We start from the raw sequence: 15,907 nt of genomic DNA, 5'->3' as shown, positions 1-15,907 counted from the left end.
CTCACGGACGCAAATGTCTCCTCAACTGAAGCCATATCAGCTCGCAACGGTTGTGAATGGATATATCAATACAGATAATATTCCCTATATTCGTTTTATAGGTAATCTAAATGCCTGTACCCGGGCGGCAATGCATCTGTAAAGCTTCAACATGCCTACCTGGCGAGGAAGACCTTGGCGAACCTGAACTGAAACAAAGGAATTTATTGAGTAGTTTGTTATTTGATCATCACTGGAATGGCATATTTGCTGTATAACCTTTTTTTGTTCGGCAGTGGAGCGCTTTTATTCTCCGCGTCTGGCTGGGCCATCTGCCCCGAGCGATGCGAGTGCCAGCACGCGCAGCATATCCTCTGCGCAAACCGTGGTCTGCGCGCGGTGCCCAAAGCGCCTCAGGTGGAGCGCGCAGGGGACGTGCTGGTTCTCGGTCTCGCGGGAAACTTCATTCACAACCTCAGTGCGTTCGACTTCATGCGCTATGGGAACCTAATCAGGCTAAATCTCCAGTTTAACCAAATAAAGAATGTACACCCTAAAGCATTTAAGAAACTCACCATGCTGGAGGAGCTATATCTGGGCAACAACTTAATCTCGACGATACAACCTTGCACTCTACATTCGTTGAAAAAAATCACAATATTATGTAGGCTAGCAATAACAACAAAATCAAAGACTTTATTTCCGAACCTTTTAGTCATTTAAATAGTTTAGTCAAACTGAGACTTGATGGGAATTTAATTGAGTTTGTAAGAGAATCCGTCTTCAAAGGACTGACAAATTTAATGTTTCTGCACTTAGAATCGAACCAGCTTCGCCATATTGACCGCAATGCGTTCGCGCGACTCAGCAAACTGCAGTTTTTAAACCTGTCAGATAATAAACAAACAGAACTGCGCGATGTTTTCCTGTTTTCCCATCTTAAGTCACTAACAACTCTTCTAATCGCAGGGAACCAAATAAGGCACATTGGAAATCACGTCTTTCAGAACCTGAAAAAGTTAACAAAAATCTCTCTGAGTCACAACAAGATATCAAAGCTGGACAATTTAGTGTTGAAGGGGCTCGCGCACGTGAAAGAGTTCAAGATTGACAGGAACGAGCTGACGGAGATCCCGGCTGGTCTGCTAGACCCGCTCGAGCGCATCGAGCACCTCGACTTCAATGACAATCACATATCCCGCGTGGACCCCGGTGCATTCGGCCACCTTTCACTTCTAAAAATCTTAAAATTGAAACACAACCGTCTTATCAATCTTTCCGGTGGAATTTTCGCCACGAATGGCGTTTTGTTTCACGTAGAACTGAATGGGAATAACTGGACTTGCGACTGCCGGATGGAGAAGCTTAGAAGTTGGATGACGCATGCGCACTCTCGGGGAAAGCTGTTGACCGTGTTTGTGCGCTGCCTTCACCCCCCAGTGCTGGCGGGAAAATACTTGGACTATGTCAGCAACTCCCAACTGGGAAATATGAGTCGTCATTGCGAGTTAGAACCTCAGCCAATGGAGAGCCGAGGAGCAGTAGTGGAGTCACCGGTTCTCAAGGAGGAAAGAGAGAAAAGAGAAGGTGAAAAACATGGAGATGTAGGTGTCCAAGGGGATGAGGGGGAGCAAGGGTTTGGGAAAACACTAGACAGAAAGAAGAAGAGGAAACTGGTCAGCTCAAGGCCAAGACCCACAGCTGGGAAAACAGGGAATGGCTCCTTGTCTAATTTTCCAACGATAATGGCCACTATCTTGACAGGCCACAATCACAGCACCTTTGCTTGGGCCCCACAGGAGCAATTCAACCTGCCCTTACAAGACTGAGCCAAGCATCATGCCTCAACAACTGAAGTGATCACTGATGCATGTCAATTCAACCGTCACTTCATCCTGAACGTTAGCATGGAAGACGTCACTTCCAGTACAGCCACAGTCCGCTGGAGCACAACTCCCAACGTTGGACTAGTTCATGGGAAAGAACTTCTATTTCGGGTATTATTTGATCGTTTCGGCCATGCTTTCCGCTTCCCACGCTACGTTTACAAAGATGGATCTGACCGGGCGGTGACCCTCCAAGAGCTCCGCCCAGACTCCACCTACATTACCTGTGTGGAGAGTGTTGTGGGTGGAGCTTTGTGTCAGGTTGCCCCCAGAGATCACTGCACTGGATTTGTCACACCTTTGCCCTCGGTGACAAGTGAAGTCAACCTACAGCTTGTCACAGTAGCAGCCCTGGCGGCCAATGCACTGCTCCTCCTTCTGGTGGGTGGAGTCTGGCTGGGGCGTGTGTTGAAGAGGCGGATCAGAAGCAGGAAGTCGTCCACTCATGCACATGTACGCCATATGTACTCAACCAGACATCCGTTTCGATCTACTGTGGCCACTACCTGTGTCTCGTCTGAATTCAGTGGTTACCAGAGTGGCAGACAACTGGCAGAAGAAGGTGACCTCATCCAGTTCCCTGGTGACCATTTCTTTGACAACAGCCATGCACGGAGAGAGGATGATGCCATAATGCTTAGATACTCAGACTGAGAATTGTGTTTGTGAAAATAATAGACAATTTTGGCAAAATCCTTTTGGGCACAAATAAGTAACCACTGAAACTGTAATTCTTTTTTTCTTTTTTTTCTGGTTCTTTTCCTTTGATTGATTGTCTGAGCCTCAGCTGCTGGTTGGCAGAAATGCTTGATTTTTGAATGATCGTCTTTCTGTCTTTGTAGATAATATATTACTTATTTACCCTGTGTTGATATACTGCAGCATTGCAGGCATGTATATCAATCTGTGAGGTACAAACCAGGAATAGTCTTTTGATACATTTTATGTTTCACTTTCATTATTATTTTTTTTTTTTAAATAAATATGTAGTCTGTATTAGTAATTGAGTAATGGTCTCCATGTTTTTTTCTTAATAATTAATTCATTTCCCACATTCAAAATTCTACAACAGACCTTAGTCGGGTTTAGACGCCATATTGAATTGAATGAGATGAATACAAGGCTGTGAGGGAGAGTCCCCCCCCCCCCAATAGAGATGTTGATCCAGGAACATGTTGTACTTGGTGAAATCATGTTCACCGTAACATGGTACACAATCACATTCAAGTCTATATGATAAACGAGTTCAATCTTTAATTTTAATGTTAATCTAAAGAAAAACAAAAAGTAGTCAAACTACATTACCTAATGTATGTAATCCAGATATGTTACTAACTACAGTTTATTTTGTCTTGTCATTTGTAATCAGTAATGGACTACAGTTTATAAGTTATCTACCCAGAACTGTTGATAAACAACAAATTGGCGCTACCTTAAGCCAAACGAATATACCAAATGAATACAAGAATCTAACCATAAGATGGTGCAATAAACCACGTTTTCACAAGCCTTAAACTGCAACATTGTATAGCCAACAATTCAGCAGTCATTTAAACTATCACCTCGTCGCACATGCAGCCAATCCCGAGAATAATCCAGCAAAAAATATAATACACTAAAGGCAGCGTTGTATCCCAGCATTATAAAGTTATTAGCATGAACAATGAAAAAAGAGATCAGAGTATATGGATACAGATATTAAGTGCTTTTTATTAAAAATGGCCACAAATGTGTACAAAAATAGATAAATATATTTAAAAAAATTACATGCATAAAACAGTTTAGACCTGCAGAGTTTGCAAACATTCTTTTGTTCCACATGTCTATATTCAGTATTCCGTATTACACAGAATGTATGGCCATAAAAGATGGTACACATGCTTGCATGTCATTTCCAGGAAATGTCAGTACTGACATTTTGATTGTCACTGAGCCAGGTATTGTGAAGTGATTGCGATGCTGAATTGTTTTAGGAGAATACAGACATTCAGAGTGACATGACATGATTCCTTTATTATGATTTCTATACATGATTCTGATGCTGGCTCTGTCTATATAAAATGAAGACTGTAACAATCAGCTTTAGCTGCATCATCATGAATTTATAAAACTAGAAATTCCTATTTACAATTACAAATTTACAACTGCCCTGATTCAATGCATTTCACACAGCCTTGCCATTAGTTTCAGGATTTAGTGCACACTGCTGTCACTGAAGCTATCAAAGCATTTACACTGAAAGTGGCCAGAAACAAAACAAAACACACATATACACACAAATGTGCACACATACTCTATGAGTAAAATTAGATGAGTGTCCCTGAGAAAGATCAACTATAAAAAAGCATGAGGAAGAGTGTGAGAAGACAGAAAGAGAGGTATGAAGAGGGTGAAAGACAGGTTTGAGAATTAGAAAACATATTTGGTGAGGTTAAAAGGACAGTTTGTTTTCCAACACTGTAATGAATCACAGTGAGGTAAAAATAAAACCACTGGAAACATCCATTTTACCCTGGGCTGATTACCTGAGATGTCAAGGGCCAGAAGTATAAACAGACTTTTTAATTTAATTATTCTATGCTTGAGAGTAATTCAACATTTGAGACATATATGTGATGCATACATTCAATTTTAATCATAAATCCAGGTTTAATACTCTGAATTAAACATTTTGCTGTAATTTTTTGCTTTTTCACTGATGGGTACCTGTTCGGTCACAAGTGCCCTGGACATATGGCTCTAAAGAAGGGTCATATTTTGTGTTCTCATTAGTTTCTGTCCATGTAGAAGCATGTTATAGTTGTGTGTTGTTAGTGGAGTGTGAGTGTGGGGTGAGGTGAGTGTGTGCTAGAGCCGAACTTGATGTTGAGATGCTGTTGTGTTGAATTGCATGTTGCTGGACAGGACTTCCCGTTAGACCACCTACTCCACCTAAACATAAATATGAAAGAAATAAATTACATAATATAAATATAAATATTACCATAAAAAAACTGGGGCTAGTAAGATGGTAGTAAAATACCATAAAACAGTAATATTATAAAAAAGTATTCAAACTTAAAACAACTGTTTTCTATTCAGTTATGATCACTGTCTTCTGCTTCTCTGTTTTGTGTTCAAGGACTTTTATTTCAAACTGCCGTCAGTGTTTAGTTCATGACCCCCTTGTTCCTTTTCCTACCTTGTTTGTTTACATAGTTATTAGTTGTCATGACAATTCATTAGCGCCACCCCCTTGATAGATTTGTTAACCTGTGTATTTAAACCCTTGTGTTTCCCCTCACTCTTTGTCTAGTCTTGTCTGTTTTTTTTTTGTTGTTGTTTTTTTTGTCTGTTATGTGTTGGTTCCCTCCTGGTCATGGTTTCTATCATCATGGTTCCGATTAGTTCCTTCAATAAACCTTTTCTGAATTTGAATCTTCTTGTCTTCTTCCTTGAATTCCACCAAGCATTACATAAGACTAGACAAAACACGGATCCAGCAGAAGAAGTTCTGTTACACTGTTCAGTTCTGTACCCTTGCTAGTTGTATAAACCCACCCTGGCTCTCTGTTCCACCTCTGTCTCCAGGCCCTCTTCCTGGGCCCTCTGGCCCTCCCCCGATCCACCTCCTGGACTTTTGGTTTTGTTTTAGAGCATCTGGAATCCGCTCCTTAGAGCGGGGTGGGGGCTCTGTTATGATCACTGCTGTCACTGTTTGTTCCTTTGCATGCCTTGTTTGTTTCAGTAGATTTACTTGCACTACTGTTGTAAGAATTCTTGAATGAAAGAATGAAAATAATTCTTCTGAAAGAACTTAACTTATTTTCAGCAAGGATGCATTAAACACTGATCAAAAGTGTTGTAGTTACCCCTATAAGCTTCCATGCCAATTCATTAGCTCCATCCCCTTGTTATTCTAGTTAACGCATGTATTTAAACCCGTGTTTGCCCTGGTTCTTTGTATAGTCTCATCCGTTTAAAAAAAAAAAAAATTTTGTCCATTTTTGTATTTTAAAATCCTGTAATTTATTCTTGTGAAGCCATTTCTCCAGCCTTCACTGCCGCATAATTCTTCAGAAATCATTCAAATATCCTCATTTGGTGCTCAAGATAAGAATTACTTCTTATTATTAATGTTGAAAACAGTTGTGCTGTCTAATATTTTTGTAGAAACCTGTTTAGGAAGTTGTGGCCTAGTGGTTAGAGAGTTTGACTCCTTTGACTTGGCTGCCCACTGCTCTGGGTGTGTGTTCACAGTGTGTGTGTGTTCACTGCTGTGTGTGCACTAGGGCTGTCAACGAATATTCTAAATTCGAATATGTATTCGAATAGTTTTAAAAAAACGAATTTCGAAGGTGAAAATTAATATTCGAATAAAAAAAAAAAATGTGGTAAAAAAGGCCCGCGATAGTAGAGGCGTGGTTGTCTGCTTTGCGAGTGGGCGCGCTGGCGCGCCTGAGGGTTCAGGGACAGGTCACAGCCTCACAGGAGTCGCACTGTGTCTGGCACAGCATCACTGCTGAAAGTTGACGCGTCTTCATGGAAGATGCCAGCAAGTGCAGAGCCCAACTCGACCGCAGCAGAGAAAATGAGGTAAAATTGTTGACCCGCGAGATAAAGTTGTATGCAAGCTATTTAAGATACAGTTAGCAGTTAGCATACCATTCGACCACTAGCAACATGAGGTCACATCTCAAAAATGTGCACCCAAATGAGCATGGCATAATGTGTGGAACTCCAGTTAAACAGTCACGTCTTGACACTTAACGTTACTTTGCATCGCTCGCCGCAAGCACTTTGTCTGCAACACGACAAGAGGCCATAATGGATAAAATAATTTCGTTCATTTGTAAGGACATGAGACCGATCAGTATCGCGGATGGGGCACACTTCGGGGAGTTCTGTCAAGCAATGCATCCGAGGTTTGATTATTTATCGTTTCATGTCAAGGAAAAGTTCCATGTTTACCACAGCACAGCTTGCTCAGAACATTCAATGTCAGTTCTATATGCTGTAAAACTTCAATTAATATTAATAATATTTGTTTCAATCACTGAATGAAGCCTGCTATATTTGGGACAACAGTCGCGACCTTAAATTGGTGGCACAAAAATTTGTTTGTTCATTTAAACCATTATGCGCAGAGAACGTGAGGGTGAGAGAGCATGAGGTCTGCAGTCTTGGCCATTAGTTGATTTCCTTGTTTTTGTGTAATACGTTGTCATATATGTTTAAACTTAAATAGACTATTTATACAAGTAGTTATGTCTCTTTGTATTATTTTTGCCTGTTATTGACGTAATGCGCGTCATTGACAACATGCGCCACCAGATGTTCGAATAGTTCGAATATTCGTGTATTTTTTTGAGGGAATATTCGAACGTCAATTTTGAGCAATTTTGACAGCCCTAGTGTGCACTTTGGATGGGTTAAATGCAGAGCACAAATTCTGAGTATGGGTCACCATACTTGGCTGTATGTCACTTCACTTTTTTTAGTTACACTGCTTTGTTTGTAAGTATTCATTGTTACTTTGGATCAGTGTGTAATGCATCCTTGCTGAAAATAAGTTAAGTTCTTTCAGAAGAATTATTTTCATTCTTTCATTCAAGAATTCTTACAACAGTAGTGCAAGTAAATCTAAAATATTTTAAAGGATGTTTGTAATATTTATGGATTATAAAATATTTGAATGGACATTATTTTCATGACAATTAAGTATATATCTTCTCTTAAAAAATGTTTTATTACTGTACTGTGTCCAGACATTATAATATTTAGTTAACATTTTTCAGTTAATTTTTATTGAATTCTTATTCTTAATGGTGTTCTCCGAAGATTGTCATTACTTTATAATCTTTTTATTTTTTTAAATGGCTATAGTACAATTATTTTTTATTTAAGTTATACTATCATGTAGTATGAATAATTTACAATTTAATTTATTTATTCTCAAAATAATTGTTAAAGTGTAAACAAAATCATAGTGGCCAAAAAATTAATAATTTTTAAGCATTATATAGATTTTACTTATTATAATATTTCGGGTGAAATATGACTCAGACATGTTCTTTATAGGTTTTAATGAAATGCAAGCATATACACTAGTACGTGTGAGAAAGCAGGAGAGAATGAGAAAATGATTCATACTTACTCTCCGTTTCTCTCTGTCTCACAGATACAGGACAGTCTTTATGTGCCAGAAGAATTTGCTTCAGTTGAGAGACTTCTGTCCTGAGTGATGTCACCTCATTCTAAGAGAACACAAAATATATATATAAACGAACAAAGCAGCAAATCTACAATGAATTTTCAGTTGTATTTAATACTGCTAAGTAGGTACCTGCACAAATTATACATGTTTAAATGTACCTGCAGCTGTAAGTTATTGTGTGTAAGGTCCTCAGCCTTCCTCTCCAGCGACATCACCCAGACCTTTCTCTTCTGTCTGCACCGCGTCGCAGCAGCTCTGTTTCTCTCCAGAAACTTCTGTCTGCGCTCATCTGGGTCTTCCTCTGATGTCCGTCGGCGTCTGCCCGTGGACAGCTGTGGAGGAGATTGTGGGCAGGGGATCTGTTTCGGTGTGGACGACATCTATAAAACAAATATTATGTTGAATATTACAGTAGATTGATGGAAAGCTTTTAAAAAATCAGAGTTTGACCTAGACCTGTGTAGGTATTGTCTGATGTGAAAGGGGAGGGGCGGTCTGATGGGTAGAGCCAGGATGAAAATGAGCAGGTGGAGAGTGGTGAGCGTGGCTGTGTTGTGATTGGTCTTGGCTTTGATGTTGATGTATAAGTCTTTGTGGTGATTGGCTGTGGCAGTGCTGCTGGTATGCATGATGATGAGATGAGGATTGTAAATGGGACAGTGGGTGCTGTTGTGACGACATCATCTCCATCATGTGGCAAAGCGTATTCTGACTGCCATTGGAAACCGCAGGTTGACTGTGGGCTTGTATAACCTTTGACCTCTGAAGGATTACAGACAGGGAGAGATGGGTCAGAATGGCTCCTGGGGTCACTGTCAACATCAGTGTCATGTAACACTGTGGATAATTCAAGCTTTTCAAAAGGGAAATGCCCAAAGCAAGATTTCCTTTACCAACTTTTACCTGCAATCATGTGTTTTTCATTTCTACATCTAAGGTTTCTATGAATGGGGATTGTTTGCGATGGTAAAATTACTTTTACCAAACACAGAATCTACAATGTCAGATGATAGCCAGGTCAAGCCGAAGCCTTTGAAATTCAATCCCATCTGCTTTCTGAAAAGAATCTGTGCATGAAAGTGCGTTTATGCATGAATGCCACTTTTTCCGATAACTCAATCAAGATGTCTACATTAGTTACAAAGCACTGTGTCATTATAACCTCTGTCTGACTTGTAATGTTTCTATAGAGACGTCACAATCCTGTAACCATGAGGTCAAATAATTTGTACGGGGTGTACCTGAAGGGAGGAGCATGAGCCAGAGGGGGCGGGGCCTGGTATGCCAATCATACTACAGTTCATTGACAACTGCGCCTCCATCTGTCATTTTAATAACATATGAAATTATTATGATGATGTCATAAAAAACAGAGGCATTATTTTGATTAATATTTTACTGTGCCAATTGGGTTTGAAATGCTTTCAGGTTTACTTACATTCATGGCAGATGTCCCAGGCAACGCATTTGTCTGTCTGCTGTGGAGACAACTGGGAGAAGATCTGTAATGTCAGAGGGATTCTTATTAGCAGTGACCAAAAGAATAAAGTTTAGAAAGATTACACAGGGCTGCTATTAGAGCAGGAGACAAGTTCCTTTCACAAAATGTGAATAAAGTATATAATAATTTATGGTAAACATTAATTTGCAGTATTTTGATATCTTGAAACTGGCACATTCATATATGTGTTAATACTCACTGTTTATTTGAAGTGGAGTATGTGGCAGTGCATTGAGATTGAGGCTGTGAGCTGTGTGTGTGGAGCTGGTTCTGGTTGAGATGAGCCAGAGCACACTGCTGCTGTTGCTGTGGTAGAAACTGATGATGTTGACTCTGCTGAGGCTGTGTCTTAGTGTGAGGCTGGTTCTGACCTGACGCCTGCGCAGAAAAGTTCTAAAAGCAAGAAAATATTTAGAATTTAGGTAGCATATATAAGCTGAATATTCTAATATTTAGAATGTATTTCTAAATATATTAAGAAATGCTCCTTCTCCTTTCTCTGTCTTCTATGGATCCCTCCCCGTGTATGTATATGTGAGTATAAAAACGGTTTGATATTTAATACTCTTAATCTGATTCTCTGATAATCTGATCTGATTGTTTGATTCTTTTTACTTCAGTCCACAAGAAAGCATACAAACACATGCAAGTGCAGAATATTTAATGCTACTTTATACAACATAGAATTTATGCAAACATTTATTCATTGGACATTTGTGTAAGCTTTTGAAACATGTATTTTCTCTCACCAGTTTGGTCTCCTCCTCCACCTGTGATTGGTTAAGCTCCAGGTCAGTAAAGAGGCCCACTTCCTCACATTCCCGTAAGAAACGGGTCGGAGTTGGAGTCTGATCTACAGATGAATAAAGAGTGCATGTTTATCACTAATGCAAACAGCATCATCACATTCCATGTACAAAATGCCACTGGCAATATATTTAGTAAAATTACAATGGAGATTTTTATTAATTAAGGCACATTTCATACACAAGGGTAATTCAAAGTGTTTTACATAAAAATAATCATAAAATATAATCATAACAGGTGTATAAGAAATTAAAAATGTAAAAAATATTATTAAAAAATTTGAAAAAAGAGAAGAATACATAATATGAAACAAGTCAGTAGGACAGCATAAATTAATAACTGTAATATTGTATGAATTACTTGATATATTATATTAAAAATATACTATATATTTGTCATTATAAATGATGTATTGAATAATATTAGACTTATCTATGCATTTTTGGAACATTTGATTTTTTTAAGCAACGTGCAAGAAAAACATTGGTTAATGTTACTAAAGTTACTTAAATAGTTTAGTAGACAATTAAAAAATAAACTGATTAAAGCTTGAGCAAATGTGTTTTATCTATCGATCGATCTATCGATCTATCTATCTATCTATCTATCTATCTATCTATCTATCTATCTATCTATCTATCTATCTATCTATCTATCTATCTATCTATATCTATCTATCTATCTATATCTATCTATCTATCTATCTATCTATCTATCTTTCTATAGGACAGACTAAACACATGTAAACTGAGAAGGCATAGGAAATTTCTCAAGGTCAAGGAACAAAAACTTTAAATCAGTAGACCAATATTTTTGGCATGCTCAAAAATTAACCCTATGTCATAAACATGAGCCTGATTTTGCTCTTGTTGTTTTGGTAATTTAGGGGTAGTCTAAACTAAACTACTTTTTCGAGGCTCCTATAAAAGGGGTCAGAAGGTAAAGTCCTTCTTTTGTTTTTTATGTAAATGTTTCTGTCACTTCAATGATGGCTCACAGAACCCAGAGGTCAAGGGTCAGGCTTATGTTTATATGTCAGAAACAGGGTTTCCAGGGTAACAGACATTGTCTAAATCCTAAATTAGTTGAGATGGAGAGCATGACCTATCATGAAACACATTCGCATTTCACAGGCTCTTATATTACTGACCTACGAGCGGTAGATTGAAACTCTTTAGCTGCATAGAAGATATTAAAACTGCACTGATAATAAAACATTAGCCTTTGATATGAGTGGTTAATTATGTTTATTTATTTTTTTAATGAACACACCCTTACCTGAAAGCATACTGTCACACTTAGTAGAAGGGAATTTAAGGGTCATCTCATGTTTGTGCCTGTGAATAATTAGGTGATCTTCTCTTTGGAAGCGCTGCAAGAACAAGAAACATGGGAGGCCGTGACAATGCTGGATTCCATAAAAGATACTTAGTTGTTCCTATATGAATCATAATTTTTCAATAGTTATTCATTGTGAAATGTGATTCAATTTAACAATGTAACTGATGGGTAAAACTTGTGACAGAATACATATGATATGACAAACATTAGCAAACCGGACATCTGTTACTTACCTGTGAGCATCCAGGAGCGGTGCATACATATGGCCTGTCCTGATCAACATTCATCACTGAGATCTAAAAACCTAAACATACATACACACATGCACACACACACACACACACACACACACATAAAAACACATGCACATTAAAAAAAGCTCATGAAAAATAGACAGGCAGACAGACAGATATAAATAACACCTATAAGCAAATATAGTGCCAAATACAGATAAATTATTTAAAATTTTCAGTGTCTTAATTCTATTCTATCTATCTATCAGTCAGTCCATCCATATAGAGAGATACAACATAGGTTTTATGAAAATAAAAGATAGATAGATAGATAGATAGATAGATAGATAGATAGATAGATAGATAGATAGATAGATATAGATACATAGATAGATAGATAGCTCTATGACAGCCAGTTAGTGAAACATAGTTCTAAAAATGGATGAACTATTTGACCTCCTCTCACTTCTCTATATTTTGCTCACATTTCCCTGTTTGAGTTCTCTTCTCTACGTGTTATCTGTATACATCATAGTCGCGCCTTATAAAAAAGACCCTGCTACTTGGTCACTCATAACGTGAGCATTCCTCTATTCATCACATCATCATTTAGTTCAGCCGGGGGGAGAGTCTGAATTGGCAGAACGGGTCTATGGTGCCATTGCCAATGGTCTAACCGGCCTGCAGAATGACGTAATGGCGAAACCGGAGGACTCACGCGGTGTCACGAATCTTACAAACCCCAAACAACAAACAAGATCTGAAATCCTACCCAGGGGCAATAAAGTGTCAGTTTAGGGAAGAAAAAAAATCGTAAAGTTGTCTTAGTCACTTTGGATTATGCGTGACGTCAGATGTCATGCAGGGTGTTAAAAAAAAGAATTTAATAAAACCAGAGCAAATGCTATTACTTAACTTACTCATTCAAAACACGCGTACGTGTGCTATATAACATTTAAAATATGTTACATTCAAATAGACTTTGAACGGTAAACTGTCAGACAGCCATTCACCTAAAACGCGTTGTTGACAAAGTGACAATCTTAACTAAAACATTACAGACATCCATTTTACAAAATGTCAAAACATTTTCTAGTCTAATACTCAATTTGTCTGATTGTTTGGTGGTGTCACACCCCCTTAAACAGACATTCAAACAGTTTGCCAACATTTCAGTAAAAACCGGCACATTGACAGCTAACGTTACCAACATGACAGTAAATCAGGAACAACAGCAACAAAAATCCCAACAACACTGTACTAGACACGCGATACGTTTGAGTTTTGAACGAAGTGTGAAATTATATTCACAAGCGCGAGTGTAAAATAGTAGTACTAACTTACCTAAACACACGCAGACTGAGTTTAGCAACGCTCCTCGCGCTGGGACGAAGCACGCTGAAGTGAAACGCGATTACAATATGATCTATTTACAGAAGCATTACATCACCTCGTGGTGACGTCACGTGGGATTCCTGAACTTCTAAATCATAGCGGTCTGCTTTTTAAAAAGAGGAGGGGTTTCAGACCGCGCGCACCCGCCCACCGGAGAATGTAGCGGGCATCTGATGCGGACATTGGCGCGTTGAGGGGGAAAAAAGGAATAGAGGGAGGCGCTTCGCTTGGTGCGTGCTGCGCCAACAGATGTCTGGAGCGGTGCGCGGGACGGTCCCGATTAGCGAATGCCGTGTGATGACAGAGAGAAGAGAGAAAAAGGGCATGTATAAGCGTGTTAGCCTTTGGTTTAAAACGTTAAATAAAGAATGTTACCAGCCATATGTTTGTTTTTCAAGTGGTCAACGATATAAACTGCATGCCTTCTTTTTTTTTCTTTTCAATGAGATTTTGTAATGTAAATCAGACAACTTTTAGAAGGGTAAACAAAAATTAAACAACTCTTACCATGTGACTTTTTACACATATTTTCATTTTCAGGCTTTCTAAAATTTTGATCACTGAAAATGCATCAACTAAACCTAATAGAACCTAATAAACATACAAATAAATGTTGGTCGGGGTGATGATAATGTTAGTGGTTGGATTTCAGTTCACTTGAATCAAGGCAATGGATAAAGACTGTTTTGTGTTTCTGACAAAATGATTCTAGTGAACAAATAGTTATGACGGCTATAGTCAAAATGGCTGCTAGAATGCTTCATAAACAAAAATCTAAAGCCACAAAGTGTGACACCGGCTGTCAGAGATGTTTTATATAATGGTATTAGCCTGATGCTTGCCAATATTTTCAAGCTTTTCACATTCAGTAAAGTAGATATCTTAATGAATTCACTTGTGACAGTTTATTCAGAGTTTAATGTAGTGTCTAATCATATTGTGTTAAACTATATTGAAATCAGATTTCCATATGACAGAATGTGGATACATTCAGATTATCTTAAAACTAAGGGGTGTGTCTAATGTTGAGAACTGGGTGGTCCTTTTGTGGTAAGAACTATAGGGAAAGAGTGAATGAAAAAGACAGAACAAGTGGGAGGGAGAGAAAGAGAGAGCGTGATTCATTAGCTGCTCTAACTTAGAATGCTAGTATCTGTTTCCTCAGCAACATCACAAAACAGGAAGTGGTAATGATGTCATATCAAACTCCAGCCTTAGTTGACTCCTACGTCTATGAGTATGAATCACACACACACAGAGACAATGCAGCAGAGGACATGCACCCACAAGTCTCATATGACATCATCCAAGTTTCTGACATGATATAATTCACCTAAAAAAAAGGAACTGTGTCAAGTTCATCTTTTTTTCTGTATGTATGTATTTAAAGTACTTACAATGAACAGCAGTTCACTATAGATAACAATAATAAACTAAAAAAATGAAATGCTGACTCTAATATCAGAGCTATATGTGGTTATTCTTGATGTCTTCTCAAATTTTTGGTTGAATGAGTATACAATATGTGCATGTGTGTAGCAGGTCACATGTCTGTAATTTTTCACATCCTTTGTAATACTTCAATGTCTCAAGGTAGATCTTCAAATGACTCAAAGATTTACTGAATATGAGGATTAATCAAGCATTTGGAACTAGATAAATCCATAACCCTTTGATATTGTTCAGTTATGTTGTTTGACCTGGCATGACCTCCTTGCAGTTTTTAACATCTGGCATTGGCTGCTTAGGTCTATCTTGTTTGAGGCAGATGGTTGCATTTACTAACATCTGGCTGGCTTTACATTATAACATCATATGGTATGTCTCAAAAAGCTGTCTATAGGTTTATGAGCTTTTCATTTTAGTCTTGGGAGTTATTCATGTGTATTCGCACAAAATATTGTATTTGAGTAAATGTTTATTTAAGTCTATTTGTTTAAAAACACTGCCATGGAAATTATTTGGTAATTTAGTCTCTCACTTATTTACATAGGCCAACGGCAGAGAGCATTTATAACAGGGAGGTTTATCGGTTGATTAACAAGTGATGGTCAGCACATGGTCACTGTCACAGGCTAATCAAAGAGACATTCCTCCTGCTCTTTGTGAAAGCAACCCCTTACATGGATGCTTGTGTCACAACCGACAGATTCCCAGTCATGTCAAAGTTTTAAAGAGGTGGGAGGTCAACATTTTTCTTTAGTAAAAACTTCCAGTAGGTCTAATAGTCTAATATACAGTATGACATTCCGCTATTGTGTAGTTGAATTCAGATGTTTGCTGTTAGTGTACATTCTTTATTACTGAAAAGATTGTACTGAAAGAGTCGAGATGGTGGTCATTTATAAGAAATAGATCTGAAATCATTAGATCTGAGACTTATGCTTCAAAAGTGGTAAAGCTCAACACACACACACACACACACACACACACACACACACACACAATAATGAAAAGTGCATTTACACACCGGTTAATGATACACAGGGGTGGCATAAATGTAGTTTTGCATGAATTTCAATCACTACATTTGTAAAAAAAAACAAAAAAAAAAAAAACCTTTTTTTCT

General features: G+C 38.2%; 1 protein-coding gene and 1 pseudogene across 2 annotated transcripts; one reads left to right on the top strand and one right to left on the bottom strand.

Annotated features, from left to right (window-relative positions):
* On the top strand, positions 1-2,868 carry LOC132104161 (TLR4 interactor with leucine rich repeats-like; annotated as a pseudogene).
* An 869-nt stretch (positions 2,869-3,737) lies between these two features.
* On the bottom strand, positions 3,738-13,413 carry LOC132104159 (cyclic AMP-responsive element-binding protein 5-like). 2 transcript variants are annotated; one of them, XM_059509418.1, is made up of 11 exons: positions 13,288-13,413; positions 11,944-12,014; positions 11,648-11,741; positions 10,312-10,415; positions 9,762-9,955; positions 9,500-9,563; positions 9,303-9,383; positions 8,518-8,823; positions 8,220-8,441; positions 8,002-8,101; positions 3,738-4,796 (listed from the first exon to the last, which is right to left on the bottom strand). In XM_059509418.1, the coding sequence occupies exons 2-11, from the start codon at positions 11,995-11,997 to the stop codon at positions 4,660-4,662; spliced, it is 1,356 nt and encodes a 451-aa protein (XP_059365401.1). In that variant the 5' UTR covers positions 11,998-12,014; positions 13,288-13,413; the 3' UTR covers positions 3,738-4,659. The 2 variants fall into 2 exon arrangements, with proteins under 2 accessions (XP_059365401.1, XP_059365402.1); XM_059509419.1 differs by having other exon boundaries at positions 3,738-4,790; positions 13,288-13,412.
* Positions 13,414-15,907: the final 2,494 nt, after the last annotated feature.

The sequence above is a fragment of the Carassius carassius genome, chromosome 25, assembly GCF_963082965.1.
Source record: "Carassius carassius chromosome 25, fCarCar2.1, whole genome shotgun sequence".
In the NCBI taxonomy this organism is placed as follows: domain Eukaryota; kingdom Metazoa; phylum Chordata; class Actinopteri; order Cypriniformes; family Cyprinidae; genus Carassius; species Carassius carassius.
The sequence above is the reverse complement of the archived record's forward strand: the minus strand, read 5'-3'. Positions and strand labels throughout refer to the sequence as shown.

Coding starts and splice junctions, on each gene's coding strand:
- LOC132104159 (XM_059509418.1), bottom strand. CDS start 11,997: ATGAATGTTGATCAGGACAGGCCATATGTATGCACCGCTCCTGGATGC. Junction 9,564..9,761: donor TACTCCACTTCAAATAAACA/GTGAGTATTAAC, acceptor CTGACATTACAG/ATCTTCTCCCAGTTGTCTCC. Junction 4,797..8,001: donor GAGACAGAGAGAAACGGAGA/GTAAGTATGAAT, acceptor ATTTATGTTTAG/GTGGAGTAGGTGGTCTAACG.